This window comes from Pempheris klunzingeri, chromosome 6, assembly GCF_042242105.1.
Source record: "Pempheris klunzingeri isolate RE-2024b chromosome 6, fPemKlu1.hap1, whole genome shotgun sequence".
Taxonomy (NCBI): domain Eukaryota; kingdom Metazoa; phylum Chordata; class Actinopteri; order Acropomatiformes; family Pempheridae; genus Pempheris; species Pempheris klunzingeri.
The window spans coordinates 11,840,777-11,862,640 of NC_092017.1; the positions used below are offsets into that span (position 1 = coordinate 11,840,777).

Below are 21,864 nucleotides of genomic sequence, written 5' to 3' on the forward strand. Positions count from 1 at the left end.
TGAGCTTAAGTGTGCTGAGCTGCTTTTGTCCATATATTCCCAAAAAAGCAGTTTTCCTACTGGGAGTATCACATGTATTAATCACAATTTGACAACTTGCCACCATTTTCTCAGCAGGTAGTCCGACAGAGAGCTGTCCAGGGGTGATTCAGGTTAAGTGTTGTGGTCAAGGATTGAATGTCTGGTGTGTGTGTGTGTGTGTGTGTGTGTGTATGTCTGTTTCACCCAGGGACTGGAGCTCAGCTGACCCCTCGACCTGTAGGTCTTGCTGTAGGTCAGCTCCACCGCTGAAGCTGCCACATGGCTGACTGGCCTGGAAAAAAATCTCTAGTTTTCTCTTTCTTTTTTCCTCCTATCTCTATTATCTCACTTTCCCTCCCGCTCTCCTTCCCTCTGGTGCCTGATGTTTGTTTGTGGCCTGTGGTGGGTTCAGTCAGAATTACCATCAAACAGGGAAGAAGGGTTGCAGAGGGACGCGGATTAGCTTTAACATGCTGAGTAAGACCACAGCACTCAGAACAGCACATCGCTGCTAATTTGGTACCGCTGTTAATTTATCTTCCACCCACATGCACACAAGCATACACACATCACTCACACACACAGTTTTCCTGTCATGGAAAGTTACTGTTTTTAGTCAAAATTGTGCATCAGGGAATTTTCTGGAAATGACAAGCCTGTTGTTAATGAGTGGAGAGGACAGCTCTCCAAACCTTTGTATAAGTGAGTGTGTATTGTGCATACAGTGTGTGTGTGTGTGTGTGTATTGTGCATACAGTGTGTGTGTGTGTGTGTGTGTGTGTGTGCGTGTGGTGGGGGGTTCTGGCTCAATGGCAGCTCTTGGCAGAGCAATCCTCTCCTCTCTCTGGTCGCTAACATCAGGGGACCAGCCAGGCATGTAATGGAAACTTTGGAGATTTAGAGGAGCAGCCTGCTAAGTACGACCCCCCTGATGTACTGCCTTAGATGGCTTCTATTATACGAACATTAGTAAACCAGGTCATCATGATAACTTCTTATATTTTATGAGAGTATGAAAAATACTGTGGTTGCTCCTAAAACTGAAAATGAGCAGACGTTTTTATGACATATTAACTTGTTTTGCATTTTGGTTCGATTAAACAGGGGAATGCTAATTGTAGCCCAAGGTAAAACCCACGTTCGTTTAGATTTTTGGATAAAGCCTCATCATTAGAACAAACATTGAACTCAGGTTTTGGTTAAGTGAAAGTTGTTTATCATCTCAGACAAAAGGCTGAGTTCTGGACAATAGATGGAAAGCAGATGCAGAAGGTGGAGCCCCCTCAGTTTTAATGGTGTCTGACTGCTGCAGGTTGTTTTGAGCAGATGTGTTGTAGCTACAGAGAACTTGTTGTTGATCCCCTGACTGTGTGTGTGTGTGTGTGTGTGTGTGTGATCACTCTTATTGATATGTATATGAAGACTTTTGGTCTGTCCGTGTCTGTGCTGAGAGGAGGCGAGGAAAACGCTTTCACGGTCAACATCTGCAGGGAAACATCTGCCTTAAGTGCAAGAGACTGATTAAAAACCTGCTTCTTGCATAGCATCATTGGTACTTTAAGTAAATGCAGATTCACATATGCATACTCGGTCACAGACACCTCGCCCTATCTTTCCACACTCGTTTCTAGTTCTTCTTTAAATCTCCTTTCCATTGACAACTATGTCCATATTTGCAATCAGACGCGTGCTCCGGTGTAATTCATCTGCGCTGCAGATTAATTTTTCAGAGCCCAGGCTGCTCTGCCGCTGTCAGTAAGAGGAGCAGGAGGAGGAGGAGATGGAGGAAGAGGAGGAGGAGGGCTGCAGTCGTCTGAGTCTCGGGAAGGCTTGCCAGCCAGCACAGGTGGCGTTTTGTCTGGATTCTGCCCAGGGAGCAGAGAGGGGAGGGGGGAGAGGGGAAAAGAAGGAGGCACCAGGATGTACAGCATTTGAATGTCTATATAATTGTTTAATTCAGTGATTCACTACTTTATCCTTTGTAATTGGTTTAGTTTTTTAATGTGGAAACCATAGTAAAACCCTAATCCTGCTGACTGAATTGGGCTTTGAATCACGAAAAAAACCCATACCTGGAAGTGCCAAATTGCTTCCTTGAATAGATGAATATGGGTTAATGAAAAGGATGTATGCAGCAGAGGATGAATTTTGACAATGTCTCTAAAGTGCAAATGGCAATCAAAACTCAGTAAATAAAATATTACGAAGGATCCAGCAATTGTTTTTGTCCTGTAGTCATGTAATGTTTCATTTTGTGTGTACAAGCACTGCCAAATGTGCACATTTGTGCAGTGGTTTGGCTCCTCTAAGTATTTACTCCCCTCTCCGAGATGCTGGCAGTGGGACTGGGTTGTTATTACGAGTGCTTCATCTGGCTTTGTGATTACAGCTCTGACCAAGCTGACAGACTGCAACCCCACCGACAAACAGCATGCAAATGATTCTCGCACATGAGCATGCATCTGTGCCGTGATATGCAGATACACACACAGATGTATGCACCAGGCACACATGAACACATGCTGTATGTGGGGGAGTGACACACACAAATATTGTCACAGCCGCTCCTCAATTTGTCGCACAGTGCTGCGCCATTAGAAATGTACACCCCGCACTTGACACACACACACACACACACTTTTTACACTCACACATGAAAACACTTCCTCCTTTCCTGTTTTTTTTGCTGTTGAAAAACGAGAACTCTGCAGGGAGTGAAGTGGGAAGGTGGAGGAGTAGAGAGGTGTAGGGTGGAGCATCTGGAATAACACTCACCCATCTCTCATATCACTGTTTTCCCTCTGATCTCTTCCACACACTCTCACACTAACAACCACAGACACGAACAGGCTGTCATTTGACATACCTCCTATCACCACCACGGCTTCTGCTGCAGCCCAACTTCAACTTTCCGATGACATCAGTGCGGGTAGTGGTCTTGAAGGAGACCCCATCTGGTAGTTTGGGGAGGGGGCTGCTGGCGGCTGCTCTCCAGAGTTATGCCTTATATTACCGCTCACTTTACACACACATGTGATGGACTCGGCCTTGGAAAGTTAAACGGTACTGTCTGTGCGCTTTGGCTTTTACAATCAAAGGCCATGACTGGAATTAAGGTTTAATATCCATTGTTTGTAGTCATGTGTGTAGTGGTTCCCAAACTGGGGATCAGGACCACTTAAGATAGCTCCGATGGAGCTATCACAAGATGATAAAGGAAAGAATAAAAAACCTTTCTGTTGCCTATCCTGGACGGAGTATGTTTATATTCTACTACATTTTTTCTTCTTCTTAAATCCTGAATGACTTCACCTCTTCTGCTGTGAAATTCTATAAATCAAACAACCCGGGCAGAAAAAAATAACTCTCTAAATTGAACTGCTCACAGCTCAGGCCCACGCTAAGGCCAGAACCTGTGGTGAGAGATTACTTGCAGATAATGCTTCATTTTAAAGTGGTCATAAGCCAAAACAGGAGCCACTCCCTTGATATATATATAATATACAAACCCCAGTGTTTATGTGCAAAGTGTCCATATTTTTCTATCTTTCTTTTCTTTTTTCCTCTATTTTTATATGTTACTCAGTGAGAAGTATTGGCTAAAAATGGCTGAAATAGTTAGGTACAAGTTTTGGGACCAGTGCCGTAGGTACAGCAGTGTGTTCAATTAGAGGTTGCATGAGTCAAGTCACTTCTACTTTAAGCACACTATACTTTTGTGGAGGCAGGAGATTAACTAAACGATTAAAGTCATTTTTCTCAGTTTCACTACACCAACATTTATTACTTTTTGGCACTGTGGGGCAACCAGCTATTAAGTCATGTGGTGCTTACACGGCTTCTCATTTCAAAGTATATGCAGGGAAGAATGAAACTGCGACTTGGGTTTATTTAGTCATTAAGCAGGCTTCATGTAGTTTGACGCCTCACAGTTGAGAAATTAGCTTTAAATCTGCTGCTTGTTTTAAAATCCTGCGGCTGGTTTGGATTACCGACTGTCAGTCAACAGCAGATCTGTGTGTGTGTGTGTGTGTGTGTGTGCATGTCTGTGTGAGTGTGTGCGTGTGTGTGTTGGCACGTGTGAAGAGGATAGACACTTAAAGTCTCTGCAGGCTATGTTCAGGCTGTATCAATATGATTGACAGCATTAATGGTGTGATAATTCCACACATCAGGCAACTGAAAAGCTTCATTTCACAGAGCTGTTTGGATAGTCAAGTCTGTGGAAAATAAACCCAGTTTTTCCTCTATTCACTCCATTATTTCCCTTTCTCTTCCTCAGTTTCAGCCCTCCTGCTTTTTAAGCTCTCCCTCTCTTTATTTCTCTCTTTCCTACAGGATGAATGCCGTAATTTCATGAAGGTGCTGCTCAGCAGACAAGGAGGCCTGTTTGTGTGTGGGACCAACGCCTTCAACCCATTATGTGCCAACTATACTGTAAGTGAAGACTAAACATGGTCACACATATCGTTACAGCTGTATCTGTCCTAATCCTGCAATAACAGTGAATGGTTTGACGTCAGTGATAAGTGCCTCATCTATATGTTCCTACACAGAGGCTTCGCTTTATTACGCTTGTTCAGGTGAACATTTACAGCTTGATTAAAGTTGTTTGTTCAGCACTCGAGGCGGTGTTGACTTTCTCCCCAGGACTTATTTATCCTTGTTGTCTGGCAGTTCCAGTGCCTTGTTTCATTGAGATACAACAGTTGTTATTTCTCGGTGGTTAAACTTTGTGGTCTGCCGAGCTTGTTATCATTGAAAGTCAGAGACGTATAATCAAGAAGAACACAAAGAGGGGAGACGAGGAAGAGGAGGGTATTCAGCGACTAAGGCTGGAGACGTGACTTGTTTGCCTGGTGTGATTTCTTTTGCTAGTGTTAAGAAAGCAAAGCAATTCCCCAGCTGGAGGCAGAATGTAAGAGACGCCAGGGTTCAAGCTACAAGTGTAAGTGTTGACTGAGCTGATTCAAACAATTACACACAGTGTATTCTGAATATTTCTTCCACTGAAGCTTTGTACCCATTCGGCAGCAACTCACCTGAATCCTGCGCCACGCAGCTGAATGTGCTCCACTTCCCAACCAATCGCTGTCTCGCTCAATTACAGTGACGATTTCAGACTTGTGGAAGAGAAACTACACATAAATATTAATCTTCAGCTCGGCTGATTTCACATCATTCTGCAGGAATATTAAATGAAGGATGAAGGCAGTTGAGTTGGAGAAAGTGAGAGAAAAAAATCCTTTCACTATCAAAGGATTTTTCTGATAAGTGTTATTTTCGGTCTCTTACATTTCAAGCATAGCGCAACAGTGGAACACTGAGATGTACCTGGACCATTATCTGTCAGCCACTAATGACATTCTACAACAGTGTGTAACACACCTGTCTCTGCCTGATAGGCTGTCTGTTTCTCTGGGGACTAGTTAGTGATGCTAGCTGCTGTTTTATTTATAGCTAGTTTTTAATGAAATGACACCTCATAAATTATTTCATTTTCAGCCCTGGTTGAGAATTAGACTGTGTTGCTGAAATAGTTTGCTTTTCTTTTCCGGCTGTGTAACAGAGAGAGAGAGAGAGAGAGAGAGAGAGAGAGAGATGCAAAAGAGAGATTTTACTGTGTATACATGTATGTTTGTGAGAAAGGGGTTGAAACTTGTGCATGACTTTATGTGGGTGCAAGGGCCCTGGTGTGTCTGTATGTGTGAGCGTGTCTGCTTTACTTCTGCAGGAGAATGCGACTGTCTTATTTGTGCTGCTGTGCCTAATTGCCACCAGTGAATCATTAGTTTGCACCTATGATAACACTCTCTAATTGCCGTTCTCTTTGCTGCTTGTTTTCATGATGCTGCTGGAAGATTCATTCATATTGTTTGGAGTTTGCTGATTGATGCGTGCATGTGTGTGTCCGTGTGTGTGTGTGTGTGTGTGTGTTTAACAGGGAGACACTCTGGAGATGGTAGGAGACACGGTCAGCGGTATGGCGAGATGCCCCTACGACCCCAAACACGCTAATGTAGCTCTGTTTGCAGGTAAGATGCATCTTTTGCTTTACTTCCCCACCTGCATGTGGATCACATAGCTCTCTGAGCTGTCACAGATGTAGTTTCTGTGACTCTAGTGATCACACAGATGAATATTGTCGAAGAATATCATTGCTCCTGCGTGAAAGAGACTTTTGACCCTTGAGTGTGCCACATGCTGCCAGCTCGGCAAATCTGAGCAGTTTCACTCATCTCCTTTGTTTACTTCATCAGATTGAAACACTTCACTATAATCAAATTCAAAAGTGTTCTATGGCTGGAACTGTAGGGAGCCATTACTGTTCAGCCATCATCCCATTATCTGGTATTAACAAGAAGCAAAATGGTGTTTTTTGTGTTGAGTGCAGCAATTATGGTACTGCAATTACACTGCTGAGTGGTCACTCATGCCATGTTTATGATGCAGGACTTTCATTATATGGCAACATTTACACCAGCTTTATTGTTTGCGGTTATGTTGTTGCTTTGACAGGCTGTCCAACCCACCAGTGTTTCTGTGCGTGTGTTTGTGTGTGTGTGTGTGTGTGTCAGAGGGGAATCTGTTTACAGCCACAGTGACAGACTTCCTGGCCATTGATGCAGTGATCTATCGTAGCCTTGGGGACATTCCCGCTCTGCGCACTGTCAAGCACGACTCAAAGTGGTTCAGAGGTACCTACAGACATGTGTGTGTATGAGTGCTTCTGTATATTTGTGTTTCAGCAAGTGTAGATGCACGTATGCAACTTTGTTAAGTGCGTCTTCTCGTCAGCATCGTGCCGTTGATGCTGCATCACAGCCTGATGTTTTGAGTGGGCATCCGCATCACTTAGGAGCACACAGGATCAATAAATGTGTTTGTAGCAGAAGGCTGAGTCAGCAGCCTGACAGCTCCATGTTCAGGTCACTGGACACGAAGCTGTCAAATGTACTGCTCCTTGACAGAGTTTGGATGATCCACATCATGGCCAAACCTAACAATGACAATGGAACAGTAAAAAATACACAATAAGACACACAGGTTGTAGACAGTCCCGGGTGTAATAGCGGCAAAATGCATGAAACCGAGTTCTCAGAAACATCAGGGATTCATAATGCGCCTCTTGTTTGGTGTGAAATCCCTTTTCACCATGTAATGAAATTAAGCATGGCCTGTGCGTCTTTCTCACTGCCCTCATGTTACTCCGGTGTTGGGGGAGTGAATGATGCATTTGCAAATAGAGACAATGTCTGCTGTGTGCTTTCTCATGGTCCATCTATATCTCATTAAACCCTTTCTCTCCACGCACCTCTCCTATATATTTCTCCCCTCTTTTCTCTCGCTCTCTTTTCTTTTTCACAAAATAGAGCCATATTTTGTCAGTGCAGTGGAGTGGGGACCTCACATCTACTTCTTCTTCAGAGAGATAGCCATGGAGTTCAATTACCTGGAGAAGGTATGAACATATCCTTCTTTGCCGCTGAACTCACACAGAGGAGCTGCTGGTCTATTCAGATCATCTTTTAAAAGGACTGCAGAGGAATATGCGAATGTGTCGTTAAAATGCAACATCATGAAAGGGAGATGCTGGTCTAATATCTCTCTGCTGCTATTATTGGAATGTCAATATCAATTCGTTTCCCACAGCTACACTGACCTTTCATCCTTGTATTTGTTTGTCTGCATATCTAATCCAACAAATCATGGACTGAGCAAACAACTCATGTCTGTATTAACCTGAAAAAAGCCTGTTTTTTTATATTTCCTACCCTTACCGCAGCTGAGAAAAATCTGGAAATCTGCTTCTCTAATAAATTAGCAATTCACATTTGGGGAGAGGTGCTTGCACAAGGTCTGTGGCTTTGACATGTTTACAGAGAGCAGAGTAAATGGATACTTAAACAGCATCGTCGTTGTGTGGATGAGGGTGTTCAAAGAGGCAATTTTGAGATGCACTGACATTTTCATGAATAATTGATATTAAATTTACCATTATAAAACAATGATCTGTCAAAACAGGGTTTCCGCATTGCAAATAGCATGCAAATGACTTTGCGGAGATCATCCTTGAGTTGAAAAGAGCTTTTGAATATGCCTTTTTGAAGATGAAACCCAAACAATTTTCTAGTATTTCCTAACTCCCCAGCTTATCGTTGGAGTTATACATGAGCTGTGCCTACACAGATGTGCTTGTCAGTATGTTGCAAATGTATTTTTCAGTCATTTTCTACACCTACATCCGCTTCTCTGTGCCTAACAGGTGGTGGTGTCACGTGTGGCGCGGGTGTGTAAACGCGATCAAGGTGGGTCTCAGCGCGTCCTGGAGAAGCAGTGGACGTCGTTCCTGAAGGCCCGTCTGAACTGCTCCGTCCCCGGTGATTCCCACTTCTACTTTAACCTGCTCCACTCCACCAGCCCCATCATCAGGATGCACGGCAGGGACATAATCCTGGGGGTGTTCTCCACACCAGCTAACAGGTACACCATAGGCGTACTAGTATATACCTGTGAACGGGCTACAGAACACACAAATATGCCTTTCTCTCTCAAAAATGTGCACACAAAGATCATTGGCTCCCAGTCTTTTTTTGACAGTTTTACCCCAAGATAAACACCACCATCTATTTTAACTATTAACCATTACTTTAACCATCTCAACCTCTCTGTTCATTAGCTTGCAATCACTCTCAACACATAGTTTTCAGGTGTTCTAGCTGAATCAAAATATATGTTTTTTTAATTTAAATTGTAATTTCTCTTTTTTCTAGATTACTACTATACTGATTATGACTAATCTTTCCACATAGCCCCAGGCAAGTTCAAATGCTGATTGGGAATCACCGCTCTAGATGAACATATACGCCCTCAAATAGGAAGGTTTATGTGTGTGTGTGTGTGTGTGTGTGTGTGTGTGTGTGTGTGTGCGCGCGCACATTTGTGACATTGAGGGCTGAAGTGGAGGGATTTCAATCTGTGTCCTCTCTGGAAAAAGAAAAGGCTGTTTCAGTCATACTGAGAGTATTTTTTTAAGAAAGACACAGACTTGACATACTTCCTATGGAGACCGAGATAGACACCCAGTGTGAAACAGCGCTCACACGGCTCACATTGACAATTTAGTGGACCGCCATAGTTGGTTCCTTCACCTATGAAGTCAGAAAGAGCAAGGCTTCCCACGAGCCAGACAAAGCTCCAGAGAAATGAGAGTGACTGTGTGGAGCTACAAAGGTCAAGATTGTGGGGTACAGAGTAATTTAAAACACATGGAATACTTTCATTGAGGACAAAAAGGGTGATTTGTTGAAAGACAAGATTAAATTGAAAAAAGGTGAGAGGGGAGGGGAGCAGAGGAGAGATGCTGCCTGGTAAATGGGGGATTATTGGAGACTGAGGGTATTTGCAGAGCCAAAGACAACACAAACAGAAAACCAGAGAAATTGAACAACAGAGAGAAGGAAGGAATGTGACAAAATATTTACAGTATCTCCCTGATCCTTTTGATGCATGAAATATGAATTAGTCTCTAGATTAGACAGACACTGTCACTGACAGTGATGCAATCTAGTGTTGAGTCTTAAATTTTCCGAAAACAAGTGAGAAAACTGCCAGTGGGATATTGTAAATGTGACTAAACAAAACTGTTCCTATCTCACTTTTCTGATAAGTTGCAGTTATTGTGTTTTGTTAAAGGCACCATTTTTTTCAGGATTAATAAGAAAAACATGATTTTACTTATTAGGAGCGACATGGTAGTATGCATGTTCAAACATGCTCTGCACACTTGGCATTGCTACAGCATATTGCAGTCTAAGTGGCTCAGATCATAGACAAGAACTCTGTATACTTTTTCTATGATGGCACACTCATCTTACACTATCTGATTGGTCCTGACACCACTTACTGTGTCTGATAGCGCAAGCACATTGACACAAACATATCAAATACTTGAAACTACCTGCTATTTGATTCTGGTCTGGAATCAATACAGTCTCTCGTTTAAACGCAGCCTGCTGTATAACACCTGTTAGTGGACCCACTATAACACCATCTCTTGTTTTTTAGCATGTAAAAAACAAGCTCTATACAAGTTGCAGGACAGTGTCTCAAAGCAGTGGGCTACAGACCTCCCAGTAAGAGTCAGGAGAAAAAGAGGGGGAGAAAAAAAGAGAGACAATGAGTAAGTAAATGCGAAAGGAGAAAAGACACAGAGGAGAATAAAGGGGGCAACAAGAGGGGGAGAGATGGATGTGAAACTCAAGGACGAGGAAGTCAATAATGGACAACACGTGCATCCCTCGCTCTCTGAGATCTAAAACTGTTTCATCAGCTGCATCTTATCTGCGTGTTTGGAGGGGCTACGTTGTGAGAAGGGGCCACTGTCTGCTCAGACAGATGGATGCTTCACACACACACACACACACACTCTTACAATGGTTCCCAGATAACAGCATTTACAGCATGCCACAGAGGAGAACCAGCTGAACACACATACCCCGGCTTGGGTAAACTGCCACCAGGTCCTATTTTAAATAACTGCCAGCCAAGAGAGAGCGAGAGAGGGAGGTTTAGATGGATGGATAAGGACATGTGTGATGGACGAAAATGAGCACAAAGAGAAAAAGAGAATGTGTGAGGTGAGCTGCAAAACTCCCACTGGCCCCGTGTGGCCCACCGCGCCACACTGGCTAAGTGCTTGCCAGACAAATTGCTTTGGCTGGCAGCGTGCAGTGAAAACAGCATGAAGCACGACCTGGGATTGGAGGAATAGCTATTCTCTCCCACCATTCGGCCCTGTGCAGCATATATGGGACTGTTGTATGGGAATAACTGGATGAAGCTGAGGTTTTACTGGGCCCTCCTGGAGTCTCCCTTAAACACTCTGAAGTTACTCATCTCCTCCTGTGGCCGCACACTCCTGGGATAATTTTACAGCCACACGCCAGCTCCTCAACTGGTTTGAAGTTAGTAGGATTGTCCAGTCTCTACTTCTAGAGTATAAAATCAACCTCCAGTTGTCATTTCTTTTGTGCATCCACCTCTGAAGCTCTAGACCCTTTCTTTCAAAGAAAGATGAGAGAAGAGCTCGGATTTCCTACTGAACACCTCCTGCACACATGCTCCTCGTGCCCAAGAGGTCAAAAAGGCATAGGGAACAATAGGAAACTGAAAAGAGAGATAATATGAGAATATAAGAATATGAGACCACTGGTGTCTGGAGAAAAGGAGGCTAAAGGGTGCTTTCTGCCACACTTGGAAACTCAACTCAATAGGTATATGTCAAAAGAACAGCAGCATGTTGTCAAATGGACTGTAAACTGTCCTCATGCTGCACTGGACTGAACTGGAAACAAACAATTCTTATTATTTCTCAGCTATTGTTTTGGCAGCTGAAAATGTCTATTGCTGCTGGAGCAGACTGACGTGGGCTCATTAGGCTTAATGGAGCCGCACAGGAATGCAAGGAAAACATCCCATGCAAAGTAAAATAAATCTGGTGCATCCTGAGAGTGGGAGTGTTTGGTTTTGCTTGTAAAGAATCCCATGTGACAGGGTCAGACAGCAGGATGTCCCTGTGGGAAAACACAGCAGAGGAGGGGAAATGAGGAGGACAAGGAGCAGGAGGAGAACAGGTTTGCGGTGCCAGGAGAAGTGTGACACGGGAGGATGCACAGATGTGCAAGCTTTTCCCCCCGGGCCGGCACAAGTAGAGAAGGCTGGGGAATACATAGTTAGGTATCTAGCTAGAGCTTGAGAAATGTGTATGGGAAAGGAACACCACATGTAGTTGACAGCAGAGCCATGTCCTAAGAAAATACAGAGTTGTTACAGAGGTGTTCACTGGTCCACATGGGCGTGGATAGTCAACTTAGGGAGAGAAGAGAATCCCCACAGGGACCCGATGTGGAAAGGTCAAGGAAAAGTATGACAATTAGGTGGGTTGAATATAAAAGAGGAGCCCAGGTGAGAGGTTTATGGTAGAATAAATGAAAGCAAAAGGATGTCTGAATAATATTAAAACTGAAGATAAAGGGTAGAAGTTCAGGACGTATAAAGAGTCTCATAATTAAGGATAAAATGAAACTTTTCGTAATATAGTTTTAATCATAGCAAGCAAGTCACTGCTCCCTGCCAAGGGACAGGACAGCAGATAATCACATGTTTAACCGCAAGTTTTGTAGAGTTTTCGACAAGGATGTAATGATCAGTTAGTTAGTGAGCCGCTGGTAATTAAATTCATTTTACATTTGCTAGCTGTTCTCATCTGCTTCAAGTCTTTGGACTAAGCTAAGATAACAATCTCCTCGCAGCAGCTTTATATTTACCACACAGGTGTAAGGGCTATATTGAACTTGTAATGTCTTGGCAACACACAAGTCTTTGCCAAAGTTCAATACAAACAATTTACCTGATTTTGCTAAAAAAAAAAAAATTCAGTAAAGTTAATTTGAGAAACCCCTCTGGCTCCATACCAAGTTTGGTGCAAATCAAGCCCTAGTTAATCAACGAAACAAAAGGCTTGAAAAGAATGGTCAAATTATGAAAATTGTATGAAAAAAATAGAAGACATTCTGTAAATTGTCCAGTTGGCAGGTTTGTATTATACAGAGAATCAGCGTGTGGGATTTTTGACCTTTACATTTCTAAACATTTGAAGGGAAATTATATTTCCCCCCATGTGGTTAATTGGTACCATATTTCACATGGCCTCTATACTTCATATTTATGATGAGTGTGGAACATTTCAAGTCTGTACAATTCATCAGAGTTAGACCCTTTATTAAAGCATTGACATAAGAACTTCCTCTGACTCCGACTGTCTTCTCCTCTTCCTCGTCTTTTCCTACAAGGCATCATCTGTCCGTGAGGGCCGTGTTATTCCAAGCTGTCAGTGAGCTTGTTAAACAATGAGGAAGTACTTTAGACTCCAGAGCAGGCCTCTCGAATGGACACCCTATGCATCCATCCTGGACAGCCTGTCACTCAACCCGCCGTCAAGGAGAAAGAATGAAGGAAGGACAAATGCCAATGGACAGAGAGAGAGAGAGAGACGAACGGGCAAAAATTGGCAGTATACAAACAAAGTTAAATTTGTGCACAAAAGAAAACAACACACATGGAAAAAGAAACAAAAACAGGAGAGACTGCTGCAGAGTGCAAATGAGAATAATTAAGAAAATTCAAGAGAGAAAAACAGCCTGAGGCCTTTTTGCTCACTTCTTTTCGACACACAGCCCTACATGGGGCAAACCCACTGACCTCCAGTGTGTGAGAAAGAGGGAGGCTGGGGAGGGTGGAGGTGTGGGAGGAAGGTAGAGAAAGGAAGCCAAGCTGGCACCGGTGCAGAGCTGGCAGTCATGTCACACATAACATCTGGTGCCTTTGGTCCAGAGAGAGACGGCATACAGTCCACCGACACGCCTGCAGCTCCGCCACACTGACCGGGGTCGAGTCACATCCCTGCCTATGAATGATAAGTACAGAGGGAGACGGCGAGACCTGATCAAATGGCACATCGGGAGATCACGGCTCCCTGCTACAACCAAAATCCAGCCTCCAGACGCTGACTTCCCAAACAAACCCTTCTGTGGCTTTCAAGAGGCCACTCAACAGAAACTCAGAGTCACTACTGCAGAATCACAGGGGCAGACTCTCAAATCACCAATTGGTGTTTTATTTTTTAAGACAATAAAAGAGAAAGAAGGCAAGAGGCAGATGGGGCATGTGTGGGATTTATGGAGCGGCAGGTTGCAGGTGACTCAGTCTCTCAGGTTTTTTCTGTATGTGTGTGTGTGTGTGTGTGTGTGTGTGTGTATCACTAAGATATTAGCACTTAGTCACCAGCTATCGCACCACGCACAGCATTAGTCACTGACGAGGACACATTCAGAGCAGAGAGCTGAGTCTCTACCGAAAGCACGGGATGTTTTTTCAAAAACTCATTCTTTATCTAATCCTGACATGGCTCTCTTTATTTTTCTGTCTTTTTAGTGCTGTCTTCAGCCAAAGCACAGAAATGTATCATCAGACTCAGAGTAGAAGTAGTCTAACTTTGTGTGAATGTGTGTGTGTGTGTGTGTGTGTGTGTGTGTGTGTGTGTGTGTGTGGGCTGTGGACACTTCTTGGAGCAGATGTTCTGATCCCTGTTGCAGGGTTCACAAATAGTTAAGCAGCCTCCAAGCCCGGTGTGCTGGGCTTTTTACTGGAATGTGTTGTTGGGTTTATGAGAATCTTTCTCCCCCTCTTTGAAAGGCAGAATAGTCAGTGACTCATTTCCTATTTCGTTTTATAGTCCAGGAATTCCAGCCAAGATCTTTTCATGGGTCTAATCTTGCTATTGCATCCACTGCATATCTATTCTTCGCCTGAGGAGGAGCGTCTATCTTATCCTGTCTTTCTTTCCGTCTCAGTAACAATTTCCCTTGTGTTCAAGCATTGAATGTCAAAAAATGAACAGCCCAAATCCAATTTGTCATCTTCGCTGGGTGCCTGTCCCTTTCTCACACTCACAATTGGCTTTCCGTATTCTAACTTCTTTCTTTTTTCACAGTCTATTTTTCAGTCTGGGTATTATCTACCTTATCTTTTCGTTTTCCGTCACTTATTCTTACGACACCCCTGTCGAAAGTGAAGCCCACTCAACGCTGGAGTGACAGTCGTTTCATATCAGTTCAAAATATTTTATCGGTTGACAGTCTCTCTCTCAATCTGCCTCTGTCCCACCTCCCTGTCTCCGTCTCTGTCTCTGTCTCCCTAGTATTCCAGGGTCGGCAGTGTGCGTCTTTGACATGGAGCAGCTGGCAGCGGTGTTTGATGGGAGGTTCAAGGAGCAGAAATCACCAGAGTCTATTTGGACGCCTGTTCCAGATGAAGTCATCCCAAAGCCAAGGTGCAGATGGCTAGAATTAGTTTAAGCACCTGTGCTCAGGTTGTCAGAACTATAAGATGAAAACAGCATTTTCAACAACCTGTATTCAATTCAGCAATGACACTGCTCTGTAAGGGTGTGTTTGCAGCTGATTTCATAACAAAAGGAAATAAAAGCAGTGTATTTATTGTTTCATCGCTCATGTAGATGCTGCTCGTGGGCATTTTTTTCAAAAGTTTTAGTTGCAAGGTGAAACCAAACTGATTACACATACTGCACAGCAGCCTTTGCAAACTGAAAGTCACTTAGAGGTGAGAAATTGATTTTTCGCAAGAATACATCTTGTTCCCCACCTATCTAAAGGCATCTCTTCACCCCATTTAACCATCACTTGCCAAATACTTCAATATCAAGTTTGACTACCTAATTATTTAACTCTATCTTTACTGAGGCCTGGAGTACTCAAAAAAAGAGTATGTCACTTTGCCTCTGTACTGTCTGCTAAATGTATTCTGAAACTTGTCCGTAGACCCGGTGGCTGTGCTGTTCAAGGTTCCAGGTTTAATTCCTCAAATTCGTTTCCCGACGAGATGCTCAACTTCGTCAAGACCCATCCTCTGATGGATGAAGCCGTTCCGTCACTCGGACAAAGACCCTGGATTGTCAGGACCATGGTCAGGTGAGACTGACCATACCAATACCAACCCTGTATCCTAGAAATTATGTGTATATGCTCCTGCAGTATGTCATGGAAGGATTGTAGCACCACTTGAATCATGTTTCATATTAACGTAATGAGGAATTGTTTTTAATGAGCACATTGCACATTTTTCATAGAAAACTTTCTGTATTTGCAAAACATCCTTGACTCTTCCTACAACACAATATTCATTCATAGCAACTAAAGCATAATTCTTTTTTTTTTTGTTATTTGTAGGTAGCAGAGCACTTGCTTAAGGTTAGGGAGAGACTGTCGTCTTAATTAGATATTGAAAAAGTCAAAAGTGACTCAAAGGACAAGATTAGTGTTTACTTTGTTAATGTTCAACTAAAACCCTGATCTTATCCCAGCATTGACCAAAGTGCCTTTGTTGCCCAGACCTAACGACACATGGGACATGAGGATGCAAACCTTGTTCACCGATGTAAAACTCCATGTACACTCTTTGGGTGTGCTTTGTATGACACCCTGGCACCTCCACATGACTTCCATTTGGCACAAAAACTTTGCGCTTGAGAGCAAAGAAATATTACCACACAACATAATCCAGGCAGCAATTACGTTTTTTCCTCAACACATATTTGGCAAAACAAATTAGTAGTACATCAGCATAATTTCTATAAAAAGAAGAAGGTTCTCCAGAGAATTTTAGTTTTCAAACAATTCATGCTGTAAAGTCTGCTCATATGCTACTGTATCATTACAAATTGTGTCATTACAGGAGCGCCTACAACAAATATAGCACAGTTAAATTAGATAAATACACAATAAGGAAAAAAGCAATAACACTAGAAGAAGGAATATATACATCAGAAGGAATATACACATCAAGAAGAAATATATATCGATGTGCAAATGTAAATGTTAGTCGGAGGAACTATCTCACTGTGTTAGTTCTAAAATGGTCTAAAAAATGAAAACTTGAATTAACCTTGAAATAGTGTTAACCTGTATGATGCTTTGAAATATAGGAGGCAGGCAAGTTTCATACACACACATGGTGTGTCTGTTTGGGTTCCTTCTGTTGAAGTTACCTTGGTTGGGTGTTGAAGTCTGTGGTACTAAGCAGGCTCCGCACATAGAGTCTTACATAAATGCATACATGCGTCTCACTCTCTCTGTTTCCCTCTTCACTATCCACCATATGGAGTCCCGCTGTAGACCAGCCACTAGGGGATTATGGGGACTGGATGTATGTGGAATATTAAACACCCGGCCCAACATGGCTTCTATTCTCGTCTATTGACTCATATGCATAGGGCTGTGTGTAGTTCAGCAACACTCTGCTATTGTTCCAAGAGGAGCCCATTTACTTGACTGATATTATTAATGACTGAGCGTCTGGCGTAATTAGTTTATTATGCAAATTTGATGAGCAGTTTCTTCTCTGTGGAATTCATTTCACTTTGCAGTGACTCAAGAGAAAGTGGCATATTATGATTGAAATTCACAAGAGTCTGTATTTTACACCTAAACCAATCAGTTGTAATGCACTTAAATCATAAACTTGCCTCCAGGAGCTACACAAAGATGCTTTTAGCTTTAATAAATGAAAAGTCCAGAATGAGCCACAAAGCTCGGTGGCATTAACACAGCGCTCCATCTCTCCTGCTGAGCAGGTACCAGCTGAATAAGATTGTGGTGGACACAGAAGCCGGGCCTCATAGAAATCGGACCGTCCTGTTCCTCGGGTCGAGCAGAGGGACCATCCTCAAGTTCCTCATCATGCCCAACCAGGACAACACTGTCACCAACAGCAACATCTTCCTGGAGGAACTGGAGGGATTCAACCCTGATAAGTAAGACAGCAAAACTAACAGAAAGAGAAATGGACATATGTTTTGACCTGGTAAAGGAATAGTTCAACATTTTTGGAAATATTAGACTTAGCTTAAAAAAGATCACTAACTAATTAACACATTACATATAGTTTTTATAATCTGCACAAATGACAGGTTGTTACATGAAGTGAAGTGATGAAAATACGATTTCTTTTTAACTTTGGACAGTCGGCTAGCAGTTTCACCCTGCTGCCAGTCTTTATGCTAAGCAAACTGGCTGCTGGTGTTAACACATTAGCAATTATCTATTCTAACGCTTGGGAAAAAAACAACTACATAAGCAACTTTCCCAAAATGTCAAATTACTCCTTTACAGCACAAACCTGTGTAGTTGGAGTGTGTTATATTAGCTGAAGACATGCAGCAGTGGAGGGAAGGAAAGGGTTAAATGACATCCGGGGTTGATGTATACACAGCAAGAGGAGCTGGCTGTGAGATCCACCTAGAAAAAGAGAAGAAAAAAAAGCATGACATGTCCTCGAAACATGGCGTGTCCTGAATTATGCAGAAAACCTCACCTATTCTTCGAGAGACACATAATTGTGCCGGAGCTGAGATGATGCAACCCCATGCAGAGAATACAAATAGGGCAAACAGAAAAGAATAGGATTAGAGGCAAATATTCATTATCAGGAAATCTGAACATCCTCTAATGAAGTTGAGACACACTGTAGAACGGCATTAGTGAAAAAACATCAGAATATAATGAAATGATGATAAAATCACATTAAGCTTAATCTTGACAAAAATGACCGACTGTCAGGAAAAATTATCCCTTATCCTCAGTCTGAAGCTAATTTATATTTAATATCTGGATCTTGACAAAAGATAGGAGTGGATTGGGCTTCTTGTCCATTTCTAATTAGCATTTTGCACGAGGCAGGCAGCTTTGGGGTTTCGTTGGATGCCCATCGCTACGTAATGAACACTGGGTACAATGCCTTTTCAATCTTCATCTTTGCTTTTGTTCTTTGTTGAGATGCAGTGCTCCACATGGTGGATGGCTGCAGGGTGGGGGGAAGAAGGCTGTCACACACAGGCAGGCAGTTTTGGCTGGTGATTATCTTTCACCACAGCTAATTAGAGGCGTTTCAAAAAGAAAGTACATGTGTCTAAACTGGCTTTCTGACGTTCTAATTGTGCTCCCAGATATATATATAGTTTTTGGGGGTTTTTTCTGCAGTAAAGGGAAACACAGGATTATTTTATGGACCAACTCAAAACACACTATCCAAACAGAGTCCAATCTATTAGTGCTGTTTCATTTCCGATTCAGTAACCTTCCCTTTCAAAATTTGGGCACCAAAATTTGTGTTGCAGCTTTTGTTCTGCTCCCGACTTGACAAAATGAGGGGTCATGGTGGCAAGTGAAAATGAAGGGACTGTGTGATGAATGAGCTGGTGTGGACTGGAGCCAGGGTGAGAGGGATAATTTGGTGCGCTTGGTGAGCTCACCAGGAGGCCAGTGACAGTCCAGCTATCACAGCAGGCACCCAGCTAATCAGGAGACGGAGCACAGCCACATCAGGGTTTTTGTTTCTCTTGGTTTTTTCCTTTCATGCCCCGGGCCTGGCCACCCCCAACCTCACCTACTGTACACACACAGACAAAGAGATGCCTTGTGTCCTGTAATAAACCCCAAGGCACACAGAGCTACTGACACAGTCATCTTTTAAGAAGCCAGTTTGTGATTAGTGGTTGCCACAATGATCCACTAAATTCCCTATTTTCTTTGCCAGTCTGATCCTGGTTCTATCGCTTTTGTTTTATTGTCTCGTCTTTATTTCCTTACCTTTTTCCTGCATTTGTTAGTTGTTTATTCCGTTTTTTTTGCTGTTCCTACATCTGTCCTCCTGTGTTTTCGTAATATTGTTTGTGAAAAATGACTCGCAGCTTGGCCTTAGCAGAATGATAGATTCTTCTTAATGACTGTGGGTCCGCTGCAATGTTATTACCATAAACCATCCAGATACAACTGATGCATGAGAGCACATGTGCATAAAGAGGTATAAATCCGCCACACAGAGGCAGGTTGGTGCCAGCTATCGTAGCTCTAAATGCCAATTAGATGCGATTCAGCTCCTGGCTGCTGTTTTTTGATGGCCGGCTGACCTCTAAAATCAGCACATTGCATATTTGGTTGGACACTGTAACATCTGGCGACAGGGATTGGCCTCTCCTCACTTACACTGTTTATGTTTGGTTGTGTTTTAATTTTTTTTTCTGTTGTCATGGGTGAGCTTAAAGGTTTAATGTGCTGCCTCCATCTCGTAATTGAAATTGCCTAATGCATTCTTGCATTTTGTGTGTGCCTGTTCGTGTGTGTGTGTTGCAGGTGTGCTGAAGACTCTCCGCAGGCCAGGCAGCTGTTATCTCTGACTCTGGACAGGGCGAGCCACACTCTGCTCCTCGCCTTCCCGTCCTGTGTGGTCAGAGTGCCGGTGGCACGCTGCCAGCTCTACTCCCGATGCATGAAGTAAGTCTGCGCCAGACACTGTACATGCAGGAACATGAAAGGGAAGCAGAGCAGCATGACAAGAAGTTAGGTGACCATTCAGGAACCATCTGTCCTTCACAAGCATCCTCAAGCAGGGCACTGTGAACTCCTGCCAGGTCCAGAGTTGCTGCACTGTGGCTGACTTGAATTTTCCTGCAATAATAACCATACCACAGCTTAATAACAACTGTCACTGTATCCTTGAGCACAGTGGAAATCTGGTAACAGCTGTATAATACTGAGCCAAAATGCAATAAAAAGTGGCAGTAAATTGGAAGAAAATCCAATAAAAGCTATTAGTGCAATATATCGCCATTAAAAATAATCCTGCATTATTGCCTTAGACTGCAATTATAACTCTATAACTTAATCATACACTAGATCTACCATATTTTAATAGATACTGGCTACTGACAGTTGTTACTGACAGTAATAAAATGGTAAATAAATGATAATAAAAAAGTAATAATGACGCTCATGAGAATGGTAGGCATATAACAAATCCATATAATAATTGAACAATATTAGTGCACCATCAGTTGTAATCAGTTATAGTATATGGTAGAATCAGTAGTTAATGTGTTAATTTGTAATGATATTATTCAATTTACTTTAAAAAGAGATTGTGTTTCATCACTTTATCCAGCAGCAGTAATAAGATTATCAGAGGCTCCAGTAAAGTTGCTCATGTTGTTATTCTGGCAGCTCTCCAGTACGAATATGTTTAACTTAAAAATGAATGTGCAGCAGAGCATTTCTGAGAAAGAGCAAGTACCCCAAGTCCACTAATCCTACATAATTCAAGATAAAAATGCCTATATTCAAAATAATGATATTTCACCTGCGCACACCCACAGAAGCACCATAATACAGACTCGCTGGCACACTTACCGAGTCTTGATGCCTGTGGCTGTGGCGCGTTAGGGTCCACTGACACATTAACACAAACCGGGACACACACCAGCACATCAGGCGCGCAAGTGTGTTCACTGAACCAGGTGAGTCATACAAGCGTGTAATCCAGAGCACATTAAGAAACGGTTGCGTGCTTTCTGAGGTGTGTTTAGTGTGTGCGTTTATGTGTTTAGATGAGAGTTAATGTTCTGTATGTGAGTATCTTCAAGGTTTCTTAGTCATGCTTCAGCAGCTTCAAGTCTGGTTTTAAACCATTCAAGAGTTTTCATTTAATGCTGTATACCACAGACCAAACCAACTGTAGGCCATTAAAAGGACCATATCAGCAGTTTTACACATTATCGACAAAAACTAGTTCCTTTTAGGCGACATGACACCTCTGCCAACAATTTTTCAAAAATATACCACAGGTTTCTAGATTCATTCCCTACCTTATCGGTATGCAGTAATTTGTGTTCATGACACTAGTGCCGTCTAAAAATGTATTTACAGAGACTTAACTAGATAATCCAAACTATGGAGAAGTTTCAGGATATAAGGTTAATGAGGGGAAATCTGAAGCAATGATGAATACAGGAAACTGGCCTCCACAACTAGACAGACTTGTGAGATTTAGATGGTCAAAAGGAGGTTTTAGGCACTTGGGGGTGATTCTGACTAATATTTCTTCTAAATTATACAGAGCGAACTATGACAAACTTATTTCCCAGATTAAAAAAGACTTTGAAAGGTGGGATGTGCTACCCCTCTCTTTGGTTGGGAGGGTAGAAGATGTCAAAATGAATGTTCTGCCAAGGCTGCTGTTTCTCTTTTGCTCTCTCCCTGTTACAGTCCCTGTATCTACTTTAAAGCTCCTAGATAGGTTGGTTTCCCAATTCATATGGCAGAACAAAAGGCCTAGAGTGAGACTCAAAGTTCTTTGCTTACGTAAAGAAAAAGGTGGCCTATCTCTGCCTCATTTCAGAAGTTACTACTGGGCAGCACAGCTTAGAGTATT

The 21,864-nt window shown here is 42.6% G+C and overlaps 1 protein-coding gene across 1 annotated transcript in view; it reads left to right on the forward strand.

The window, feature by feature from the left end:
* sema6bb (sema domain, transmembrane domain (TM), and cytoplasmic domain, (semaphorin) 6Bb) overlaps positions 1-21,864 on the forward strand; it is a 112,557-nt gene that overhangs the window by 66,234 nt on the left and 24,459 nt on the right. Inside the window, exons 6-14 of the mRNA XM_070831971.1 lie at positions 4,360-4,458; positions 5,966-6,056; positions 6,600-6,719; positions 7,395-7,483; positions 8,288-8,505; positions 14,783-14,914; positions 15,423-15,572; positions 17,234-17,413; positions 19,791-19,931. Of these exons, the coding sequence (XP_070688072.1) occupies positions 4,360-4,458; positions 5,966-6,056; positions 6,600-6,719; positions 7,395-7,483; positions 8,288-8,505; positions 14,783-14,914; positions 15,423-15,572; positions 17,234-17,413; positions 19,791-19,931 (1,220 nt within the window). The remainder of the gene's footprint in view (positions 1-4,359; positions 4,459-5,965; positions 6,057-6,599; positions 6,720-7,394; positions 7,484-8,287; positions 8,506-14,782; positions 14,915-15,422; positions 15,573-17,233; positions 17,414-19,790; positions 19,932-21,864) is intronic.